Source organism: Nicotiana tabacum, chromosome 8, assembly GCF_000715075.1.
Source record: "Nicotiana tabacum cultivar K326 chromosome 8, ASM71507v2, whole genome shotgun sequence".
Classification (NCBI taxonomy): domain Eukaryota; kingdom Viridiplantae; phylum Streptophyta; class Magnoliopsida; order Solanales; family Solanaceae; genus Nicotiana; species Nicotiana tabacum.
In genome coordinates this window covers 30,811,073-30,830,658 of record NC_134087.1, presented here as the reverse complement: position 1 = coordinate 30,830,658, position 19,586 = coordinate 30,811,073, and the positions used below count along the sequence as shown (strand labels likewise).

The window sequence follows — 19,586 nt, the reverse complement described above, 5'->3', positions numbered from 1 at the left end:
GATGAGCTGTGATTGAAATAAGCTCAACTCACAATCTTAACGCCAAGTGATATTTTATTCAATTTAGTAACGAAATATGATCGACCTTTAGCTAATGAAACAAGGCGGATCACTGCATATATGAATCCTGACAATATAGAGATCATAAATAGTTTACAAAAATCATAGTCTGTAGCTTCAACAATTAATCATCAGATGAACAACAGCAGTAAGCTCCAATCTCTTGTCATCAAACATTGTAATATTAAACGGAGCTTCAGATAGAGTATAATACCAAAATTTCCTGGACATTTACAACAAAAGGATCCAAAGTGTTGATGAATTTCAAAGTATCTCGACATGCTATTTCACTTAGATATGGAGAAATTAGATTCGTCCCGAGGCTCAACAAGCCAATTAAGATCAAATACAATTCAAGAAGCATTTGGTAACAGTAAACACTCGATCCCTCAAAAAATGTAATAAATAAAGAAGAGAAACCGACTGTAATCATCTAAAATCAACCTCTACTAGCCTTGAAGAAATTGAGAGAAAAACGAAAAGCTGAGTACAAAATTCAACTTTCTGCACAGGCTAATACACACTCAACTAAGCACAACATATGTAAGCCTCTCATGGTTAGCATTCAGTGGAAAAGTATAGCAGCCAACACCTAACTAAAAGATGGAAAATCTTTGGAGGTATAAAAAGAGAGAAGATCCACACTCAGCACATGAGCTCCGTGTACATACGCAAAAAAGGATGTCGGATTACTTTTGACTGCAGCGCTTATGGTGTTCTCAGAGTGTCTTGATAATTCAGGCACTAGACATCCATACTTGCTTCTGAAGTGCTCTCTGATTTAGGCGAATCACCTGGGGAAGGTAGCTCAAGAAACCGCCTTTTCTGGGCACGTGGTGGAAGGTGTTTTGCAGGTTTTCTTGATAACGGAAGAAAGACCCCAGTACCATTATGTGGTATCCTTTGGGGGTTCAGAACCATTGGACGAATAGGAGGTAGCATAATTTCTGGAGCTCGAAGGAAACCCCATTTAGGAATCACATCCATTATCTTATAGCCATTAGCTGCGCCATTTGTAGTTGAATATTGTGTTGGGACACCAGGTTGCCATAAGGTCATTGCTCTAGTCAGAGGAGGGACTTCTGAGAAAAAGCTATCCATTTCTGTTCTTACTTTGAAGAATGTAATTGCAACTCTTTTGCTAGCAGATGAGCACAACGCATGCCTAGCCATATCGGCACTATTTCCTCTCATGACTAACAGAGACCTGCGAAATATACAAAGAAAGGTAGAATGTCAACCATAAAAAGAATAGTTGTTTGATAAGGAAATTGCTAACGGACTCAAACCCCACTAGTATTCGCGAATCTGTCATGTAAAAGAGAAAGACTTGCTACAGGAAGAAAATCGAAATACACCATAATTAGAGGAATGCAGGACATAGTCTATATTCTCTCTCAGTCTCATACTTTACCAGGATATAGACAGACTTTCTAAATTGATACAGACTCTATGATCGCTGAGACCACAAATATATGAAGAAAGCTTTATATTGTGAACCCCCTCAGATTTGTGAAGATACATACCCTTCTTTTAGAGAAAGCATGCACGATCCTTTGTAGTTCCCATCACTGTCACATACAAGAGTTCTACCAAATGCCATCATCGATTCAGAGAGGAGAAGGGTAGACACAGGCTGGTCTAAATGAGGTGGTTTCAAGAAAGGCTGTGAATACTCTCCCTACATATAGGCCAGGAAATAAGCTTTTGGGCTTCAATTTTACCAATCAAAATGTACAAAGGCTAAGATGAATCTTGCATAAATGTTTCACAAACCTCATCAAAGAAGTTGATGATGCAGCTGTTAGGTCTTCTAGTATCTGATATTAGATGCCACTGAATCAAGTGGTCTATGACACCTTGTAGAAGAGCTGGAATAGGTTCAATGTTACCTGAAGGTTGAAATTTTGCAGTTAGGCTTGAAGCGAAGTGTAGAGGGTCGTAAAGTTGAGAAGTATTCAGAAGTTTTATTGCAGCAAACAATAGATACGCATTAAGACACGGCTTTCACTTACTCTTTTGACATGTGGCCTCCTCTTTTATATGCCTGAAAATTGGGGTGCCAAGCTGAATCAGCTCTCTTTTGTTGCCCTTCACTTGCTGGTTGAATAAAACAAAAGTTTCACCTATAAGGAAATCACGTGCAATTCAGGGTGGATATCCAAGATAAACAGGTGATTTTGAAGAACACTGTTCAAAAGATAGACAGTAGTCAAAAGCATTTATGAGCTATGACTTCCTTTTAAGAAGTATGATGTCTAAAATGCAAGCAGTGAAAAACTCGTCAACAAAAGCTACAAAATAGAAGAATGCATTGAGCTTTTGATGATTGTATAATTCACAATAGAGGCAATGTAGTAATCAGCATCGACCTTAAGCGCCAAGAAAATTTTCACTTGGAAGAAAGTATTCATGGAAAAGCCTATCATAGTAAGCTAAGGCAGCTATAATGAGACAAGAAAATGAATTCCCAAACCTGCTTGAGCAAAAGTATAGGAGTTGTCCTTTACTATCTCAAACTTCGCCCCAAAAAGGAAACAACACTAACTATAAAAGTGTCATGAATCACAGGATCCACCTGAGAGATCACCATTCTGGCCAGCAGCTCGAAGTTCATTTGCGCAGTCATTTAATTTAGAGATTTCATTTGGAGTAAATACGTCTTCGAATAACTTCAAACCTCTTACTACATTCACCTGCCAGTCACAGATTATGGAAGCTTAAGACCTTCACAACATGGATCAACATAGGATTTAGAACCATCCTTCACAGAAAACATACAAAATAATTGTGATTGAGGACTCACCATACGCCCTTTAACTGGCTCCTTCGATACAAACCCCTTTGTCATCTTGATGTGGGCATGCGTTGTCTCGCAATTCTCATGGTTTGAGCAGAATTCAACACTTTCTATCGAAGGCTCTACAGACCCTGTAAATTGAAAGAAAGCAAACATGTATACATTTAGAATGATCGTAGTGTGAGTAAAACGTGATTAGTTAAGCCAAAGGACAACTCACACGCATATGATTGCTTGAGCTGAATCAATGGGAATAATATGAAATCATTTACATTGGAGATAAATACCACAGAAAGATGGTCGACACCACTCGCCATTGTGAATATATCGAAATAAAGTAACTTTTCTAGCAAAAAAATAATCTGAGACAGACAACTGAACTGCGTATAATATTGCTACTTCATTAGTTTAGTTGCTGCCCTCATTTGCGATTACTGTCATAAGACTGTCGCCTCTATTTTTAACGATGTTATTCTACTCTATTAGTAGTACTTTTTTATAATATGGAGTCTCAAATATTGAATTTAGCTGTCACTTTAGTTAACAAGCTTTCCCAACCAGACAACCTGCGAAGAAGAAGCTAACAAGACAGAGCATGACACTCGTAAAAGAATCAAACGGTTGAGACCACCAAATAAAGTAAGTAACCTACGAAGGGATAGCTAACAGAGCCGCCCAACCTCACACTGTCACACCCACAGGGCATTTGCCACACAACTCACTGAGCTATTCTGATTCTTGGACTAACAACTGAATCATAACATTCATTTCTTCCCATCTCGGTTGTCTCAAACCTCGGGAATTTATCCAATACTTCTCAGTCCCAATAACAAAGGGCATAAAACAGAGAGGACTGGAATGGCAAAGTTACTTATTTTTTTCTTACTTCAAAAATTCGATATCTAAAATCTGAATATCTCGGATGAATTTGACTAGCTTCACTTACGAATTCGCCTTCATTCCGAGAGTAGAAAAGTGAGAACTTTACCAATCGTTCAACTATATTTTGGCCGGTTATTTATTATAGTAGTAGACTAATTTAGCTGACGATTAACTTACAGTAACCCTTTTTCTTTAACCCACACAAGTTATTCTGTGAAACAAATATTATAGCTGAGTTAAACGTGACATTAATTAATACTAGTATAAATTAAGTTTCAATAGACAAAGTCAAAGATAAGCTGAACATTGTTGACTCTCTTAAAGTGGGATGGGGTAAAAAAAAAAAATTTAAATTCAACACTCAAGCAATTAGACATCAGTGATCGAACGTCAAACAAAATTTCCATTGCACAAATTCAAAACTCGAGGCATAACTTTTGTTTGAGATCTGCTATTTTTTAGGAATGAATTTGACTTAATTAAGCGTCTATTTCTTTTATAGAAATAGTGAGAAAATAGTTCAACACCACACTTTAAAATTCCAATGGAAGAAAATGATCCTACAAAAATTTCTTATATTTTATTTCAAATATCTAAAAGTAAATTGACATTAAATAGCAAAAAATAACAATAGCCACAAAACCAATTTACCCCAAAATAATACATTATGCTCTAAATATTTGCACTTTTTATTGAATACTGCACCAACCATAATTAACTATAACTACTTACCTGTATCAGTGATCTCACTTTCAGGAGAATCATGTGATTCATCTTCATCCACCACTTCACTTCCTCCATTTTCGGAGCTCTCCACGGAATGACTGATTTCCTTTTCAGCCAAAGAACCGTTCCCTTCCGCATCACTCTGTTTCGCGTCAGTCAACTCCTCCTCCTCTCTCTCCTTTAATTTTCTGTCAGCGACTTTCCGGAGCTCAACGGTAACCTCAGCAATGGAACAGTACTTTTGCATCTGAAGAATCGGGATCCAATTCAGCCTCCGGCGATGAACGGCGGCGAACACCGATTCATACTCCGATGATCTCCCGCCTTCAAGCTGAGTAATATGGTTGCATAACGCATCAATTATTGCATTTGCAGCTGCGAATTCCCCTCTGAACCAAGCTAATATTGCGTCCTTAGCAAATGTCTCAGACACTACGGTCGGAGGTGGTGGTTTCACCACCGGACTAGCTGCCGCCGGCGTAGCCGTAGGTGCTAACGGTACTACACGGTGGTGTCCAACAGCAGCGACAGCTGGCGGCATTTTAATCAATAAATTACGCCTTAATCTCAAACTAGTTAGAGTCAGAATAATAAAAATATAGAGGAAGTGTTTAATTAGCTAGTAGTTGGATAAGTATTTTTTGAATGCTTAAAATATTTGGCAAGGATTTTCTGGTTTAGTAAAGAGAGGGAAATGTACCGAAAAAAATGAAATAAAGAACAGAATGATTAAACACGAATAATTGATTAAAAAGGGAGGGTTTTGTTAGAGGTTTTGGTGAAGGGGTTTTGAGTATTTAAAGGCACGTCCATGGCGACTTTTGCGATAGTGACAGTCCGTACAGCGTGTACCCAGGTGTCACAATATGGAAATTCTAATTATATATTAAATATTAATTTAAATTATGTATACTAACAGTAAAAGTAATTTATACATTATCAGAGCAATTTTTATTGGTCATGGTTACATTTTTTTTTCGATATAACTATATCAAACTTGTTTGTTACGAAAGGTTACTTGATATTCGATATAACTTGATAGTTTAAAAGTTTCATACACCGTAAATTGAATTTAGATCTCAATTTTATTTATTTTTTTGAATAAAATTTACAGCTTATATTAAAAAAAGTATTAGTATTAGCTATCATTTTTTATAAGAAAGGAATATTAAATGTTATAGAAAACTGTTTGACTTTTTTTAAAATGATAAGAGTAATAGAAATATTATTTTTTTAGCAGTGAAATTGTAGCAATACAAATTAAAGCACACTAGATTGGTGTTTGCACACTAATAACTTCACCCTATGTTATTCATGTACAAGGTCAAATCTCATCATAAGAAAGAAAAAACAATTCTCCTTTTCACGTTTTCTTCAAATTTGGCTGGCCGCATAACATAACAAATGTGATTATTTTACAAAAAGGTGTCATTATGGTGAAATTAAAAATATAAAAACGATAAAGTTTATTATATGTATTGCACATGAAACATCTGGTTAATAGGGAAGCTAATGCTAGTGTGGGCCAAAACCAATAATTAGCTGGATACTGGCACTTTCACATACTGTATTACTGTATAATATAAATCTTATTTAACCTTTAAAACAAAGAAGAAACCCTTTGTTAGTGTTAATTGCAAGGTTCTAATTCATCTGCTTAATTCCTTTTACACAGTTAACAAAAGCAGTAAGACTTAATTTTGCGCATGATCACTAGAATTCTGAGTAGTTTCCTATTAAGATATAAATTAATCTTTGTCGTTATATATTTCCCTGTAAGTAAAGTTTACATAAAATAACAAGCATGTTTAAAACAAAGGAATAATTAATAATCCTTAATTTTTCCTGTTTTATTGACAAAAATAAAAACTTTTTTTAAGTTTATTATTCAACTTTGGGAACAAACGTGATGGTAAAAAAAATGTTACTAGTAGAAGTATGTACGAGATTGTTTTAGTTTAAGCAGAAATTTGAATCAAGCGAAGGGCAACTGAAAAAGGGGCAATTAAGATATGAAAATAAGGTCACTGGAAAACGAAACAACAATTAGGAGCCCCCATTTATGAAGTCAAAATAACAACACTTAATTTTATTATTTAAATAGTTTTTGCAAATTCCAAACCAGCTATCAATTTAAAACAAACGAGGCCAATTTTATAATTCCTCTAAATGCATAAATATTAATTGTTCCCAAAGGCCAGAGGGTGCATTGATTGCGATGTGGTTCGAAACGCATTTTCACGACGTTGCAATTCTAAAAATAATAATAATAATAATAATAATAATAATAATAATAATAATAATAATAATAATAATAATAATAATAATAATAATAATAATAATAGAATTTCTCTTTCAATAATTGGATTCTTTATTCTTCAGAGCATGAATCTGCATTAGAGAAAAGTAGTTAATTAGGTGTGAAAGAGAAGTTTCTTAAGAAATGTTTGTCAATGCTAAAGGGAGGGGTTGATTAGACAACTAATAGCTGTTTAATTAAGTTTTAAATGTTTAGCATATCTTATCTCATATCCATGAGTATATATGATTAAATAATTCTACCATGTGTTTTAGAGGATCCTAGGTGACACAGTGTCCCCTTAATTACAAATACAAATTATGTTTATACATGTTAATTATGTTGCACACTGCCAACTAATTGCAGCTGTTTCTATAATGTTTATATCACATAAAAATCGTACCATGATTGTCAAAATCAAAGCGTTTAATTTGTCGATAAAAATATTAATCTAATGAGGTGGATTCAGAATTTTAACTTTATGATTTCAGAATTCTCCACGCTCGTAAAAAGCTGTCTGTTATAGACAACTTCCTTTAGGACGTGAGAATGTCAAGTCTCGAGTGCTTAATAGTAGAATTTATACACTTTAAAAGATTATCCATATTGTTCAAAATGTTGTTGTATATGTTTGGACCTTATGTTGCTGGACTTTACTCTTCTCCCCGGGCTCGCGCCGCTCTATACCCAAAGCTTCAACCCAATCACTTGGACAGAGGGATTTGACCTACAAATTGCAGGCTTGGATGCGAGAACGGTATCCATTGCATTGCCTGCTGCCCCTTCCCAATAATACGTGTTTATCAACCACCAGCTTACTACAAGAATGTATCACGATGAGAGTCAAAACAGTTAGTAATAACTTTCTTTTTTGTTGTGTCAACGTTACCTTTATATCTCCCTCGTCTAGTCGAGATTCCGTAAGAGAAAGGGATTCCGCATACAGAATCAAAAGACACCATCAAGTGACCAAATAGGCATGCATGTCTATGGGACTCTTACCACTTCCACTCATTCCAAAAGACACTTTCAATAATTTATTACTCCCTCTATCTTATTTTATGTGGTACAGTTTGATTAGATACAAAGTTTAGTAAAGAAAGAAATTTGTTTTGTAACGTGTTAAATAAAACAAATTAAAGATATTTGTGTCTTTATAAATTATCTCATTAAGGATAAAATAATAAGTTCAAAGCTAAGTTGTTTCTAAATATAGAAAGCTACCGCATAAATTGGGATGATAGATTATAGTCGTCGGAGTATTTGTCAAACATGTCAAACATCCAGCTTATCTGACTAGACAATACTTGACACGTGTCCTTTCTTGAATGGTATACATGTTAAGTCCATTTTCACTAATATATTTTTCTTTATAAAAGTTGTGGTTTACTATTTTGTAAGATTTTGAAAATCAATCTCTGAACTCGCACAAAAGATTGAGAATTTTTTACCCTCATCTGTATGAGACGAATGAAGTGGTATTAAATAACAATGAGAGACGATGACTGACCTTTGCCAAATAAAATGCAAGAAAATTATGCTACTCCTAACTATGTTTTCTTTTTAAATGGAATCGATATATTTAAATGTACTGAGTTCTTTGCTCTTCAAATAATGTAACAGACACTGTTGACATTTTGAGAATATATATTGCTACTGCTTGGCTCCTTGGATTGCTCTATGGGTGCAAATTCAGTCAATTGTTACCTCATACTTCAACGCACACGAGAAGCCACATAAAGTACAGAGAAGCAGTGGACTTGTCATTGTTTATTCAATTTTTTTCATTTAACAAGCAGCTAAAATAAATAAATAACAAAATAATGACTTTAATAATTTTTAAAAAAATTGAAAGTTTTTTTGTTTTTGTTTTGTAGATTCAGATGGATTGATCTTTGCTGTCATGCTCCTTCTTGTGCTAGTTAATGCTAAGACGATGTGTAATTAATACTCCCTCTATTTTAATTTATGTGAACTCATTTGACTGAGCACAAAGTTTAAGAAAAGAGAGAAGACTTTTAAACTTGTGGTGTAAAATGAGGCACATACATTTTGTTTGACTATAAATTATTGCATAAAGGTAAATTGTTTCCAACTGGGGAAATGAGTCATTTTTTTGGCACGGATTAAAAAGGAAATAAGTTCACATAAATTGAAACATATGAATAGGGAGGGGAGTTTTAGTTTTCTTTGCCTCAAATAGTTTTGAAGTTCCTATCAAATCGACGATACATGTATATTCGTGTCAATAGATATATTATAATTATAAATATTATAGAATGAATTATGTTGAATCCAGATTGGCTGATTTCTTGAGCACTTTTCCAGATTTAATCTGAAACAGAATGTGGAGAATCAAAGTTGGGAACGTCCCAAATGCCACAAAACTCAAAAGGTCAAACGTAGTCGTGCCCCCATCTCATTCGTTATCTTTTACCAAACTATGATCACAATAAGAAAATATACTTTTGAAAGTTTCAAATGCCACCAATACCAAATACGATTATTGATACATCACAGTTGAATGCAATTGATAAATTAAATTTACTGAATGCGATTATGAGAAAACGACTTATAAAGTTGAATGCGTTTATAAATTGCATTAATTGAATGCCATTTATTAATGCATTTATTGAATGTGATTTATAAATCGCATGTAAAGAAAACGACATATGAATTGACTTAGAAATCACATTGATCCCTTTTTAAAAGGAGAAATTAAAAATAGCCAGATTTACAAATGGTCGTTCAAAAATAGTCCAGTTTCAAAAGTAATCGAAATTTAGCCACTTTTCATGTAAAGATAAATCTGAACGGAAACAATGTTCAAAATCCGAAAAAATATTCCTGCATAATATACTGGAGTTTCAGTATATTATGTTGGAGCCAACAAAGTATACCGGTCCAGTATAATATGCTGGAAGTTTATATACAAGTGCACCGAACTCCAGTATATTATGCTGGACCGGTCTCTGTTGCAGCAAAATAATGACTATTTTTCATTGACTTGGTAAATGCTGGCTATTTTTGAATGACCAGTCTGAAAACTGGCTAGACTGTGCTATTTTTACCTTTTTAAAGGATACCTTTTCATGTAGAAATTGCACGGGGCGCCCTATTTGGTCGCCCCCATTTAACCTATACCCATTTTTTAAAAAACTTTTAACTTGTACCCACTTTTTAAACAACTTCAGCCCTTTTTTCCTCCTCATTCGTTTTCTTCTTGTTCTTCTATTAACAACTGAAAATTAAGACTTGGTCAAGTTTTTTTATAAATACAGACGACAATCTCAAGAAAGGAAGTTTCTTTTACTTGTCTGTTGCTTATGGTATTTTGTTCCCGACTTCTCACTAAGGAAAAGACAATCTTCAACTGCCAAATGACTCATTGCTTTGGATCAAGCAGGCCTTTAATAAAAAACAATTTCTCCTTAAACACTTAGTATTTGCAGTTTTGGACTCAACTGGTTGATGATATTCCCTAATTAATTTTTTTTCTGTTTTGTTTTATAGCTAATCTTAGAAGGAAACACATATTCCCATTGTAAGCGTGAGCCATGGTTTTATATGTTCTTTCTTTTATGTTTTGGTTAGAGTCGCAAAAGTGAAAGAAACAAATACCTATGAACAAGGGGAGGATTACACTCATGGTGTAAATAGGTTAAAACTTCAGCTCTAGAGCTGAAGTTCGCCAGTTACAAACAAAAACTTCAGCTCTAGAGCTGAAGTTTGACAGTTACAAAACAAAAACTTCAGCTCTAGACCTGAAGTTCGCCAGTTACAAACAAAAACTTCAGCTCTAGAGCTGAAGTTCGATAGTTACAAAACAAAAACTTCAGCTCTAGAGCTGAACTTCAGGTCCGGCTACTAGAATGCTGAAGTTTTGCGTGATTGCCTTTGCTACTTCAGCCCCGCACGCTGAAGTTATGCGAAAAAGCGGGTACGCTTGCAATTTTTTTTGCAAAGCGAGCACAAGTTAAAACGTGACACAAAAAGCGAGTATAGATGCAAATGCCCCCTTTCCTAACTTACTTCAACGGCCCAAATCTTTGCGAAATTGTGCAAGTACCCACCTTTAACAGTTTTTTCTTTGTTAAACTTTTGCAGACAACGACAGTTTTACACTTCATTAGCAATTACTCGTAATAAGTAAAATTGGTAACATGAAAAGTAAGATAAGTGACCACCTATAGAACAACTTAACTCCATTGATAGTTTAAAATTTCTATTAACTTCTTAGTGAGTATAAGTAAAATTCTTTTTTATGCTGTTATGGTGACACAAATGTCGATTAGCAACATGACTAGCAAGAATCGTATTGATAGTAGTTGGTGCTGTACTATACTACACTACTTTGCCCTCGGGTTTCAAGCCTACAAGCTTTATTTGGGCTAAGAAGTTGGAGTTGTAGCCCATCTCATTAGCCTATCATAATAATGGATTTTAGCTTACATAAGAATCAACTGAAAAACACCTGTGTTCTACCAAGTTAGCCCGTCCTCTCTATGGGGCCTATTTGTGTCTACGACTGGTAGAAATGACACCAAGTAGCCATTTAAATAGGAATTTTTTCCTTCTTATATAATATTTGAAATTTATTTATCAAAATTATCCTAGTTTTATATATTACCCGCTCTAAACAGGGATTACTTACAAATTATATACAATCAATTATTAGTGTCTTAAATTAGGGGATTCAATTACACTTTTTTCCTTTTTTCTCTCTTCTTCTCTTTCCCTATTCACTGCCACCTCTCTCCATATACAAATCCATTATTCGTGCCTTAAATTAGGGATTCAGTTATACCTTTTTTTTCTTTTTTTCTCTCCTCTCCTCTTTTCCTATTCTCTGTTACCTCTCTCCATATACAACAGTTTGAGGGAGCTAATGCATAAATAATCTAATTACCAGACGTGTTAACTCATCAAGTAACTCCATAATTACTTCATAAGTTGTACATAAACTATATTCGTAACTCCATTGTTTGGATTTAGTGCTCATTCTATTCAGTACTTCATTATATTCATATACAGTAAATAATCCTATAGAGTGGAATCTATCAAGAAGTGATATTCTAGATTCAACGCCCATTGACCAAAAATTTGTGTTTATCCCTCAGCACCAAACCAAAACAATAGAGACATTGACGATAGACAACCCCTAAACCAGACAAGTAATTGTCGGAATATTCAAATTTGATATATCTACAACAAATAAACTATAAATAAATGTTGGACTTTAAGCCATTGGGCTTTAAAGTAGAAGAAGTGTGAATTGGAAATGGAGGAAAATAAAATGGAGGGAAAATGAAAATTTGAAGAAGTGAACTTTTGTCTTGCACTTTGTCCCTCATTGGTGAGGGACAATCACATTTATGTGCTTATATATAGATTCACTTCTTAAAGCTCTTAAAAGGAGTTGAAGAGAATGAACCCTCGCGCCGTCGTCGTCGCTCGCTCGGCTTCGGCTTCGGCTTCGGATTTGTCAAATGATCGATAAGATTATTTTTGGACAAAATTTATTTAATTATTTAATAAATAATTAAATGTCAAACTGAAAATACGCCAGAACACTGCTGAAAGTTCAGAGGGCCTCGCTGGCCGCGGTTCTGCCGCGACCGCGGTAGAATCGCGGTAGTCAGATTCAGAGAGGCTCTCTGGCCGCGGTTCGGCCGCGATCGCGGTAGAACCGCGGCAGACCACTTATTTTCTGAAAAGGCACCTTTCCAGACACCTCTTCTGATATTTGCCTATAAATTCTGAGGCAAGGCTGTATCTTCCAGAATACGAAAAACACTCTAGAACTTCTTTCTTTCAGAATATACTGCATCCTAATTCGCAGTCTCTCTCTCTCAAATTCGTAAGTGTGATTTTGCTCCGTTCTTTGAGTTTATTGGTATCCTGCAGTTTGTATTGCCACTGTTGCAGGAAGGTTTATTCCATTTTATCCTGGGAGGATTTAATCCACTACCTTGGCAACGTGTGAGGGGGTTAAAATTCCTTAAGGACGCACAAGAAAATTGTGGACTAGGAATATTTCTGATTCTTTACTATTTTATACATTTCTTTATTCTTCTAACAGTTTTCTGATTTTTTGTTTTAACACAGTAACGTTCACAAGCTTAAGGAATTTTAATTTACTAACGTTTCTGTGTTGATTATTAAACTGTTTTCTTAATACTTTGTTGGAGACTAAAGTTTTGTTGCTTTCTACTCCTATAATTGTTTCTGTCCGGTTTAAAGTACATAAAAACTTTGCCGGAATAATAAACGTACGGGTTTGAAGTATATAAAAACTTCACCATTGTTACGTGTTGTATGGTTGGTTTGGTATTCAGTTTGAAGATATCAAAAACTTCACTGATTAACAAGTTCTGTATTGTTTTCAACTTTACAGAAATATGACGAATGAAAACCAAACTAATGGAAGTGTTGCGGGAACGGTTGCTGCTGTTACAAGCCGTTCTACTCCTGCTCATGCTATGGCACCGGCAGAAAAACCCGAAAAGTTTTCCGGGATTGACTTCAAACGATGGCGAAAGCCTACAACAAGAAGGTGCGCCTGTAAGCACGTGATTTTTGCCTCACGGACGATCGCTCCAAAAGAAAATAAAAATAGTGACAAATGGTTTCGCTGTACAATTTTTCGATCTTTCCGTAACATGTGTTGTTGGTCATTTGTGGGTCTGTCCATTTTGCATCTAGTCATTATCAAACAAAAATACAAAAATATGTGTCAGTAAAAGAAAATTCAAAAAAAATATATATATATAGGTGTGCATCGTTCGTTCTAGGCTTTTAGTTAACTTACTTGAATATTTGGTGATAATTGTGTTAAAATGTTCCATTGTTGTTTAGTTTTAATTTCATTATTTTATTGTCTATTATTTTATTTTTTGTTTTAAAAGAAAAATGAAACTAGAAAAACAAAAAGGGAAGAAAATCGGTTGGGCCCAAAATAAATGAAACAAAAACAGGCCCAAACCAGCACTCAACCCAGTCCAAACCAGGCCTGCCCTGACTACCTCCCGAAACGACGCCGCATCATGCGTCTGATCTGGGCCGTTCAAACTCTCGATCCAACGGCTCAGGACCTCTATCAGTAACCCGTTTCAAAACCCGACCCAGGAACCAATCCGATCCAACCCCTCACTTAAACCAAACGACCCCGTTTAACTACCAAACGACCCCGTCTCATTTCTCAGCATCAGATCCAAGCCGTTGAGATCATCTGATCTAACGGCTCAGATCCAATCAGCCTCCCCATATATAAACTCAACCCTTCACCCCACGCCCCCTATCCGAACCCCACCCCTCACTCGTCTCCTTCCCCGAGCTGAAACCCCAAACCCTAGCAAGCCGCCCTAGCTTCCCCTCCACCAAAACCCGGCGGCACGAACGCCGGTGACCACCCCCTTCACACCCCTAAAGCATCCAACCACCCTGAACACGAATCCACTAACCACGAACCTCGAATCACCTCCTATCGTCTCGAATCTGGATTTGAAGATTCGAGACAAAACGCGATCTATGCCAAACCACCCCATCTTCATACCAGACACTCCCCTGACCTTTCTCGTGACCAAACCAAGCTTGGTTTGGTCCGAATCTACCCACAACTCCCTAAAAATCAGATCTGGAAATCCATACCTTAGAACACATGCACCTGGGGAATCTGGCCGGCCTTGACAAGGGTTTGAGGTCTAATAGACCTTAATCAAGGTGTTCTCATGTGAGAACACCCTGATTAAAGTTTGTTCGGCTTCAAGAGTTCGAAGTTGAGTCAGATTTGGGTCATTTTGATTTCAAACTCTTTTTGGTAAGTTTTCCTTTCTTTTGTTTTATTTCTAATTAAGTTGTCAGCATATTTCTTTGTGTTTGTTTGTTATTTTGTTATTTTTCATTCGGATTTCTTCCATCTCTGTTAAAGGCCTTTTTATTTGGCCAATTGTCTTCTGTTTGTGTTCTGAATATACCCTGTGATATACGTTCTCATCAATTAGATTAGTCGTCAAACGAGTTTAATTCACATAAGTTCCCAGTGTTTGAACAAATTTGTCTGAAGTCATTCGGGACTCTATACGTGTTGTTTATATGAACGATTGATTGTTATGTGTTACGATTAATATAGTCGAGTCGATATATGTCGTCAATTAGTTTCAATCGTTAATGGTAACAACTTGATTCGTATTGCTTATTTCTGCTGTGATCGTATTTGAGTCCCATTAGGAACTGAATTGTATTGCCTATTGATTTTGTTCAAATCGAATTAAAGAACATCTAGGGGAAAGGTTATAATGGCAGATTCAGACTTTGATTTTAAAACACGATGCCATTTGGTTTAGACCGTGGGCAGCATGTGTATGGTTAGCTTTAAGGAATTAAAATAATTGGACAGCATGTGCTGTCAGATTATATTCCTACTGCCCATACTTTGGTTAAATAAACAAGTGATCAGTACACTTTAACAACCAAAAAGAGAGAGGGGCTGTCAGGGATTTCATGGGAGCTTGGTTATTTAAAACAAGTGAGTGGAAAAACAACAGGGGGGCAATTTTGAGTTGTAAAACAGACTGTAAAGTGTTAAGGTTAGGCTATAAAAGAGGAGACCTTCCATTAGAAAAGGGGTTCATTTTTTGAGTCTTGAGAGATTCTGTGAGTAAGAAAACTGAAAAGGAAAAACAGGAATAAATTTCAAAACATTGTGAATGAGTATTGTCTAGAAGAAACTGTGTAAGAGTCGAGTTTGATCAGGTTGTCTTCGTGGTTTTTGCTTTTCTGTCGTTTGCCAAGCTTTCTTGTGGTCATTGGATTTCTGTTGCTGTTACATTCAACATTCTGGGCTGTTATTTCCTACTCTGTTTTTCTGGGATTGTTTATTTGTTGCTCGACTCCTTGCTGAGCTTCATCATTGTTGGCTGGTCGTTGTTGCTGTGAATCTGCTGTGCTGTTGTTTGCTGTGTACTATTCAGCTGATCCTTTTCCTTCTTCTTTTGTTCCTCTATACCAGGTACACAACTAATACTGTCCATGTAATTTGAAAGTCGAGCATGAATACAAAAGGGAAGATTTGAAGACATCTATGTCCACATGTAGTTGCTATATAGATGATTATGTAGTGTGTAATGGTTTACAATCTTGTTTGGGTATTGGAGTTGGTCCTTTCATATAGTGAATACAAAAAATGTAGTATGGTTTAATATCATATGTTGGTTAGGTTAACAGACAAAAGGATTGGCAGTATACTAGGCTATGTCTTGGAAATTAGTTGTGTTTTGTAATTAGCATTCTCTTTTAATGCATGTCAAAGAATAAAACTATCCGCCTTAGTTAATTTTCATTCTCTTTTGATAAACTGCCTCGTTATAATTATCAAGCTACACCCTTATAACAATTAGCACAAGTCCGCGCCCCTCAACCTAATGAAGGTCGAGCCCAGGTCAAAACAGACCAAACAGACCCGCCTCGGATAAACAGTGGCCCAGGTCTGGCCCATCCCGCATGAGCTGGATTTGGGCCCATAATGTTCGATCAGCTGTCCGTATGCATGGTCATGTTTCCTTATTCTGTAAAAGCATTTCGGATCCTGCTGTAAATAATCTGCAAGCATGTAAATAATTAAGAGATTTTCTTTTATTTTAGAGACGAACTTAATAGGAAATATAGTCATTATAGGTTTATCCTTTAAAATAAAAATGAGACGAGCCTCGACAAACAAAAATGTAGAAGCTGCGGGGCCCTCTAAATGTATATATTAAATACTTAGATTCCGGGACGGGCCGTTTAGCAAATTTCACGGCCCTTCCTAAAATAATAACACGATAGTCTCTTTAGGTGCGTGTTTAATAATCTACTTTCTTAAAACTTGGGGTGTGCATTTCATGCGACCCAGATCCAAATCCCAAAACATCAAATAAAATATGTTCCAGATTGTGGGTGCATTTCATGTGACGCAGTCCAAGGACATGTTTTAAGCGATGTTCACATCCTTTTGAAATAATAACAATAAAGCGGTAAAAAGTTAAAATTGGCACATTGGTTCATAATGGTATTTAAAATCAGATAAATAAGCCGAATATGACAGTTGAGCGACCGTGCTAGAACCACGGAACTCGGGAATGCCTAACACCTTCTCCCGGGTTAACAGAATTCCTTATCCGGATTTCTGGTGCGCAGACTGTAATATGGAGTCATTCTTTTCCTCGATTCGGGATTAAAACTGGTGACTTGGGACACCCTAAATCTCCCAAGTGGCGACTCTGAAATAAATAAACCAATCCCGTTTCGATTGTCCTTCAATTGGAAAAAACTCCGTGTACCCTCTCTGGTGAGAAAAAAGGAGGTGTGACAGCTCTGGCGACTCCGCTGGGGATGGTAACCCAGAACCACTGGTTCAGGGTTAGAAATTCGAGCTTAGATAAATTGTTATATTTGGCTTTATCTGATTTTTACATGTTTTGAGCCTAATGTGCTAAATGTTGCTTTTACTGCTTTGATATTATGTGAACTGTATATAAATTGTGCCGAAACCTATACTTTCTGAGTCTTCTAAATCATGAAGAAGGGCATACTTCGTATGACTTCTTTACTGTATAGTGTCAAATCCCAATTTAGAACGAGGTTCGGATAAGTTGCTAAGCCGGTGAAGCTTCTGTATTCCCGGTACGCTGCCCCCCCTTGGCTCGAGCTGTCCGCTCGGGTAAGCCAGGTCTAGAACAAACACCCAGGTTCTAAACCTAGTATAACAAAGCCACATGCCGGATCCCTAGTAGGAACGTTTATTTGCATCATGTGCATTTGACTTAGGGGACTCAACACAGGGGTTGGGTCCGTCTAGGAATAGCAACCTGAAATAGAAAAGGCCATCCTGATGCATCCTACTCACTGCTTGTGCATTTATTTGCTTCAAACATGCATGATGACCGGTTTTGAATGTTAGGAAATTTTTACAAAAAAAAATATATATATAAAAAAAAAATAGAAATAAACAAACCAGTTAGTTTATCACCCGAACTACATCGGTTTGATTCTCACCGGATGTGAGATACGTAGGCAACCCTCATCGGGTCCAACTCTTTTTCCATTTTTACCAAAAATGATATACCATAAAGCATATATGTATATATGTATACACATGTATATAAATAAATTTTTTTTGTTTTTGTCCAAAGATTTTTGGTTAGAGTCAAAATAAAGGGTTTTGTTTTCACCTAAAAGGTCACCCTAATAAATGTGCAGGATGAACACAGAGCAAAATGAACCATTCTCAGCCCTCAGCGAGGTCCCTCTACAACTCCACATGTGGTGGAATGACTTGGAAGCCGATAGCAAAGGGGTAATAGGAAGAATATTGGGAGGTTTTGTAAATTTGTTGGGTGTTGAGCCGAGGACAGATATTCTTGAAGCTCTAATACCATTTTGGGACCCCACCTGCAATGTATTCCGTTTTGTTGACTTTGAACTTTCACCGACACTTGAGGAAGTTGCCGGATATGCGGGACTGAATGAGAAGTTAAGAGGGCAATATTTGCTTTCGCCAAGGCCAGTGTCCCCGCATGCGTTTCTGGATCTACTAAGCATTAGTCGGAAGGTACAACATGACGATTTATCGAGAGGGTGTTGTGATCTCCATTTCTTGTATCAGCGGTACGGGACCCCGCAGGGTTTCGAGGAACCGAACCTTGGGCTAACTCACGGCGGGAACAGAAACAAATGGGAAGCAAGACGTACTTTGGCTTTTATCACAGCATTCTTGGGAGTCATGGTCTGCCCAAGGAAGGACAAAAAGATAGAGATAGGTCTGGTAGGGATGGCCGACGTGGCAATCAAAAGAACCAATAGTACTGTGGTTCCTTTGATTTTGTCCGAAATCTACCGGGCTCTAACTATATGCCGAGAAGGAGGTACGTTCTTCCAAGGTTGCAACCTGTTACTTCAGCTATGGATGCAGGAACACCTCCATCACCGAGTAGGATACATGAACCACGGGTTGACCGAGAGGAATTGTATCAGCGGATTCAAGAAGCGCATGACAGGCGCCAGATTTCCTGAAGGTGTCGAAGAATGGTTTACACGGTTAAGGTCAACAACATCTGACCAAATTGAATGGGCATTTGGTTGGTTGACTGATACTGAGGTTATCTACATGTCGGCTGAAGAATGTCATGTTCTCTTAATGGGGCTTCGCAGCATCCAGCCATATGCCCCTCATCGGGTATTACGACAACTGGGCAGGTTTCAAGTAGTCCCTAATGATGAAAATCTGAGCAAGCATGCCTTGGAATTGAGCCCGGGAGTCATATTCCCCGAGGGGAAGATTAGAAAACTGTGGCATGAATGTAGATTCTTGGAGCCCAAAACCATGGTACGAGAGCTAGCTAAAGGTGAGGTAGACCCAAAGTACGGTGCTTGGTTCGAAAGAAGGTTTCAGACTCGGCAAAGACCTGCTAAAAGGGCCCACGTCCAACACTTCACCAATGATTCACAAGAGCAATGGGGATGGTTAAAAAGGGAGAAAGGTTACCGGGTCGAAATCGGGAAGCTAAAGCAACAAGTTGAAAGGCTTGTATTTGAGAACAATGTGCAAGTCGCCTCGGAGCAGGCTGAAAGAAACAAGTTAGCCCAAGAAAACCAAACCTTGAAGGCCCGCCTTCGCCAAGCCAGTAAGAGTAACGTTGACCGACAGAAGCGTCGCTCTGATGAAAGATTGATAGCAAGATTGAGAAATCAGGTCGGCCAAAGCCAAGAAGAATTAGAACAATCAAAAGCTTGCATAACAAGGATGAAGGTCAGATGGGCAAAGTACGCAATGGCCCGGAA

At 37.0% G+C, this 19,586-nt stretch overlaps 1 protein-coding gene across 1 annotated transcript; it reads right to left on the bottom strand.

The window, feature by feature from the left end:
* Positions 1-314: 314 nt before the first annotated feature.
* On the bottom strand, positions 315-5,149 carry LOC107822858 (RNA demethylase ALKBH10B-like). The gene is made up of 7 exons (XM_016649432.2): positions 4,475-5,149; positions 2,867-2,991; positions 2,639-2,756; positions 2,076-2,186; positions 1,837-1,952; positions 1,587-1,741; positions 315-1,267 (listed from the first exon to the last, which is right to left on the bottom strand). Exons 1-7 carry the CDS (start codon positions 5,007-5,009, stop codon positions 805-807), a joined length of 1,623 nt encoding a protein of 540 aa, XP_016504918.1. The 5' UTR covers positions 5,010-5,149; the 3' UTR covers positions 315-804.
* Positions 5,150-19,586: the final 14,437 nt, after the last annotated feature.

Excerpts from the sequence above, each read along its gene's own strand:
- LOC107822858 (XM_016649432.2), bottom strand. The coding sequence starts at position 5,009 with ATGCCGCCAGCTGTCGCTGCTGTTGGACACCACCGTGTAGTACCGTTA. Across the intron at positions 2,757-2,866 it reads AGCCAGTTAAAGGGCGTATG|GTGAATGTAGTAAGAGGTTT; the intron begins GTGAGTCCTCAA and ends TGTGACTGGCAG. Across the intron at positions 2,187-2,638 it reads CCAGAATGGTGATCTCTCAG|GTGAAACTTTTGTTTTATTC; the intron begins GTGGATCCTGTG and ends ATTTCCTTATAG.